General features: G+C 49.3%; 1 protein-coding gene across 2 annotated transcripts in view; it reads left to right on the plus strand.

Moving 5' to 3' along the window:
• The window catches only part of PLXNC1 (plexin C1), a 160,014-nt gene that overhangs the window by 38,916 nt on the left and 115,386 nt on the right, over positions 1 to 5,712 (plus strand). For both annotated transcript variants that reach the window (XM_017548650.2, XM_037745770.1), the window contains exon 4: positions 446 to 546. In XM_017548650.2, coding sequence (XP_017404139.1) covers positions 446 to 546 — 101 coding nt within the window. The remainder of the gene's footprint in view (positions 1 to 445; positions 547 to 5,712) is intronic.

Genomic DNA, 5,712 nt, shown 5'->3' on the forward strand with positions numbered 1-5,712 from the left:
AACAACAACAACAACAACAAAATTGGATTCCTGGCCAGACACAGTGGTGCATACCAGCAATCTCAGCACTTTTGGGAGGCTGAGGTGGGAGGAGCACTTGAGCCCAGAAGTTTGAAACCAGCTCGTGCAACATAGTGAGACCCTGTGTCTTTAAGAAAAAATTTTTTAAATTAAAAAAATGCACATTCCTAGGCTCCGCCCCCACACTTAGCAAGAGTCTCTGTGGCAGAGGCCTGGGAATCTGCACTGTCAGAAGCTCCCCAGGTGATCCCCATACAACGACTTCGTGTCCTAGAACTTGAGACCCGCTGCCCCGCGCCAATATGGAGGTGTTCTGAGTCCAGGTTGATCCATAAGCTCTTTTTGGCCTTTGTCAGATAAGGTGTTGTCGTTTTCCTGCTGTTGCTTTTAACTCCCTCTGAACCACTGTCCTCTTTCTTTTTAGGTGAGGAGAATTCGTGTTGCAAACTGCAATAAACATAAATCCTGTTCGGAGTGTTTAACAGCCACAGACCCTCACTGCGGTTGGTGCCATTCGCTACAAAGGTATCTCCTGAATTCTTTCTCACCAACTCGCATTTTCGAAAGCCTCATGCGGCAGAACACTTGTTGCCCTACTTTAACGATCCGTTCCAGTGACCTGAGGGAACTGATGTCTTCCTCGACTAAAATCTCCTTGTGCAATCCTAATGAATTCCCAAAGATGTTTCCAGCCGCGTCCGTGCTATTCAATCGCTGGACCCGGGGGCTCCCCAGTCTGCGGGCGGGAGGGGCAGGTGTGCAGCCTTCGGGAGCAGGGGCCAGAGCAGGCAGGTTTGGCTTTTACTTTCTCCAGAGTTCGCCAAGACTCGAGAGAGAGGCGAAAGGTCCCCCCTCCGAGAAGATAAAAGAATAGAGATGTTTGAAAATTTTTCAGATGAATCCCCATCATGTCATGTATTCTGTTCGCTCCGCGGAAGCCTCGTTATTGATGGCGCTGTCTCCTCATGTGCCGCGCAGCTGTGGGCCTGATGTACAGTCTCAGTCTCCGGGCAGAATCTGCCCAGCCTGGTCTGGAATGACGATGTTCACGACCCATCTAGGCTCAGGGGCGACTCGGAGCGGCTTCCCCGCCATGGCAGTCTCCTAGCGTCGCTGGGCCTGGCCTGGTTGGATTCGCCGTCACCATGGCAACCCAGTACTGGGGCTCTTGCCTGAGAAGCAAAGAAGAGAGCCTTCGCTGCAGCTCAGGCAGGAGAGGGTGGGGGAACCATAACAGTGTCTGTCAGTTTGGTGCTTTCAGTTTTTAAAGGTGAAAAGGATAAGAAAGAGCAGAGCAGGTGGAGAGATGCTGAAGGCTGAACCAGCGGACTGTTTGGGGATAGAAAAGAGGGGGAGGAAGGCAATTGGGGACCGGTGGGGGAGGCAGCCAAGAGAAATGAAGGGAGAGGAGGGAAACGGAATACAAGCAAGACGTTTAGGAAACAAACGAAAAATATGGGGATGGAATTAATTAAGAGTTCACGGGGGAAGGCACAATCCGAGCTGTAGCAGGAAGAATAATTGGCCCTGCCATTTGCTACGCTTCCTTACCGGGCTGTTTCCGTCAGAGTCACTGGCAGACAAACGAAGCAAGGGCCAGGAAAATGCTCATGAATAATTCACTGATCACGAACGGGATTTATTTGTTGCACACTCACTGAGCAGTCTTGCCATAATCTTTTAGATCCATTCATTTATGTAGCATCCCTGTCTATTTGTAGAGCTGTGTACAGGAGTCAATTCGATAATGGTGGCGACGATGGGGGTGATTAAATAGCCACATGGAGCTAGTGGTTACTGCATTGACAAGCTCAGCTCTGGCGCTCGTGGGAGATGTCCAAGCCAGTGATATGAATTTGGGAGTCGGTGGTATTTTAGATGGTACTTAGAGAAGCCTTAAAACCAGATGAGGGAGTGAGCGTTGATTGAGGAGAGAAGTTTGAGAACTGAGCATTGAGGGGCTGTGGTGTTTAGGGATTGGGGAGAAGAAAGGGAAACAGAACAAAAAATAAGGAGGGAGCGTCAGAAGGGGAACAGGAAAAACTGGAGAGGGTGGTCTCCTGGAAGCCAAGGAAAGAAAGGAGGAGGCAGCGATCAGATCCGCTGGGTCAGATTCAGCTGAGAGGTCAAGCAGGAGAAGAAAAGAATGAATCCATGGCACTTAGCAGGTGACAATGCGGGACCGCTGGGAATGTCATTGTTAGGAGTGGCACTCAATCCACAAGAGACAATGGGAAGATAAGACCTTAAGCAGGGACAGCTTAGAGGAGCTTTACTGAAAAAGGCAGCCGAAAAAAATGAAGCAGACACTAGAGGAGAAAGTAGAGTCCAAAGAGCTTCGTCTTTTTAAGATGTGTGAAATAACAGTGCACGTCTGTGCTGTTGGGAAAATTTCAGAGAGGGAGAGAAGGATGATACAGGAGAGAGGAGGGTTGTGGAGTGCTGTCTTTCAGCAGGTGGAAGAAAATAGGACCTGGTGTGGCAGCGGGGAGGCCAACCTCAGACAGCAAGGACCACTGGCCCCTCATCCTCAGTGATGGGAGGGAAGGTAGAGAATCTGGGCCCTAGCACAGGGAGGTGGCAGAGGCCTGCGTGGAGTCTTCTCCTGTTGCTCACATTACTTTCAGTGGCCTAAGTCCATTGAGAGTAAGGAGAAAAGAGAGAGGAGTGGACTGGAAGAGTGGGAGAGAGAACAGAGTAAGGAAATACAGAACAGTGGCCAGGCAGCATTGGGGCCCACTTGAGGTTGGTGGTCTTGTGTTTGAAGTGAGTGGCTTTGTCTTTCTCAAGCTGTGTTCAGCTCCAGTGGTGTAGCTGTAGGCTCAGAAAAGTTAGCTTTCGCCAGTGTGGGGGCTTTGCCAGAAAATACATCAAGAGGGGAGAGCGTGGCCGGGGAGTTGAGGGAGCATGTGAGGGATGGATGACGATATTGATGTGGATTTGATTCATATAATGATGGCCTCTGGGCTCTAAGGAGGGAAGTAAGGACCTGATGAGGGTAGGGATGTGGAAAGATGGCAGAGTCTGTGTTGGAGGTTGAAGTTGAGTTTCAGGATTGCTGGGGGCGAGCGTGGCGGCTCACGCTTACAATCCCAGCACTTTGGGAGGCCAAAGCGGGTGGATCACTTGAGCCCAAGAGTTTGAGACCAGCCTGGGCGACGTGGTGAAGACATCATCTTTACAAAAAATATAGACATTAGCTGGGTGTGGTAGTGTGCGCTTGTCATCCCAGCTACTCGGGAGGTTGAGGTGGAAGGCTTGCTTGAGTCCCGGAGGCAGAAGTTACAGTGAGCTGAGATCATGCCACTACTTTCCAGCTTGGGTGACAAAGTGAGACCCTGTCAAAAAAAAAAAAAATTGTTGGAACTAGAGAACTGGAAAGGGGAATTGTTGGACTATGGCGGCTTGATATTGAGGTCATGGAGGGGTGGAGTTATTGGCAATGACAAGGCCTGCCATATGATTGTCAAGATCATTGGCAGAGAGGGGTCAAGAAACTGAGGTGGTTACCAGAGTACTGAATGGCTCCGTCATCTGTGTGGACATGACAGTCACCAAGAGAGGGAGGAGCTACATGTTCGAGGAACAAAGGAAAATGGCTGGGGCTGGGGTGTTCTGTAATGATCACAACGAGGAGGGGCCTGGGCTGGTTTGAGCTGAATGCATGGGGAGGTGGTTTGCACTGATGGCATGTGATTGAGCTTCCTCGAAGCTGGGGAGGAGGTGTTGGAAAGAGAGAAGAAGGATCTTCCAGAAGAGGCTGTAAGACACAAGTAGGACACGTAGATGAGGGAGAGGAAGCAGCCAGGCCTTGAGAGGGGGTTGGGGAAGCTGTGTCCTCGAGGGAGAGCTGGTTTCAGTCCTATTGAGAAGGTGAAAGGAACAATCACAGAAGAGGTTGAAGACATTGGGGCTTCTTTGATAACTGGCTATGAGTTCCAGCCTTTTGTTTGTTTGTTTTGAGATAGGGTCTGTCATCCAGGCTGGAGTGCAGTGGTGCAATCCCGGCTCACTGCGGCCTACCCCTCCCTAGGCTCAGATGATCCTCCCACCACAGTCTACCAAGTAGTTGGGACCACAGGTGCGCACCACCATGCCTAGCTAATTTTTTTTAATTTGTATTTTGTAGAGATGGTATTTCACTGCATTGCCCAGGCTGGTCTTGAACTCCTGGGCTCAAGCAATCCTCCCTTCTTGGCCTCCCAAAGTGTTAGAGACGTGGGCCACTGTGCCCGGCTGAAAGCCTGCTTTTGCTCTTACTCCCTCATCCCTATCCAATGTGCTTCAAAAGAGTGATACATTTAAAATCCAAATCAGATCATGCCACTCCCCAGCTTAATACCCTCCCCTGGCTTTCCATCTTAGAACTCAGTCTGGGCTGGGCATGGTGGCGCACGCCTGTAATCCCAGCACTTTGGGAGGCCAAGGCAGGTGGATCACCTGAGGTCAGGAGTTCGAGACTAACCTGACCAACATGGTGAAACCCCATCTCTGCTAAAAATGCAAAAATTTAGCTGGACATGGTGGCGTGCACCTGTAATCCCAGCTACTGGGGAGGCTGAGGCAAGAGAATCGCTTGAACCCAGGAGGCAGAGGTTGCAGTAAGCCGAGAGCACGCCACTGTACTCCAACCTGGGTGACAGAACAAGACTCTATTTAAAAAAAAAAAAAAAAAACACTGTTTGACCCCCTTGCTGCCAGGGCCTGCATACCAGGCTTTCTGCGATCTGGCCTTTCACTACTTTTCTGACCTCTTATGCCATTTTCTCCTTTGTTTACTCAATCCCAGACATCCTGATATAAGACTATGCCAACCATGTTCCTGCCCCGGGGACTTTGCATGTGCTGTTTCCTCATTCTAGTACATTCTTCCCCACATCTTTTTATGGCAGACTCTTTCTTGACTATCTGGTCCTAGAACACACATCTGTCTCCACCTGCCTCCCCAGCCTTCAGGAGCCTCCCCTCACTCACAGTGACATTACTGTTTTATTTCCTTCATGGCCCATCACTATTAGGAATGACCTTGCATCTCTACCTCTCCCTTTATTGAAATGTGCTCAAAAAACGTAAGTTAAATGAATGAGATGGGCTGAGTGATTGGTAAACTCCACCAATAGCAGGTTGAGACTTGTGCCTTAGGCCTTATAAGACATTCTGGAGTCATGGAGCGATGGCCCTTTACAGCCACGTCAGATCACTTGGTTGCAAACTGGCTGGATTCTGGCCTACAATGAAATGAAACTAAGTCTCATATCCATGACTCATGTGAAGCTCCCAGTACCATTCAAAATTAGGAATTCTAAAGGGGGATGTTTCCTTATAATGGTAGAGCCTCCCATTGTGTTTATTTTAAATGTCACAGATTTATTTAGAAAAATAATTTCTTTTCTCTGTTGAGAAGGTTGAGTTTTCTTGCATACGTGTCTAGAAAGTAGAATGGGCGGGAAGAGGCAAGAACATTGTCTCCGCTACCTTTTGATCAGATGTTAAGAATAGGCATCCAGGCTGGGCACGGTGGCTCACACCTGTAATCCTAGCACTTTGGGAGGCCAAGGTGGGCAGATCACCTGAGATCAGATCACCTGAGATCAGGTGATCTGAGCCTGGCCAATGTGGTAAAACCCCATCTCTACTAAAAATATAAAAATTAGCCAGGTGTGGTGGCACATGCCTGTAATCCCAGCTACT

This window comes from Cebus imitator, unplaced genomic scaffold (genome assembly GCF_001604975.1).
Source record: "Cebus imitator isolate Cc_AM_T3 unplaced genomic scaffold, Cebus_imitator-1.0 Scaffold212, whole genome shotgun sequence".
NCBI classification, from domain to species: Eukaryota; Metazoa; Chordata; class Mammalia; order Primates; family Cebidae; genus Cebus; species Cebus imitator.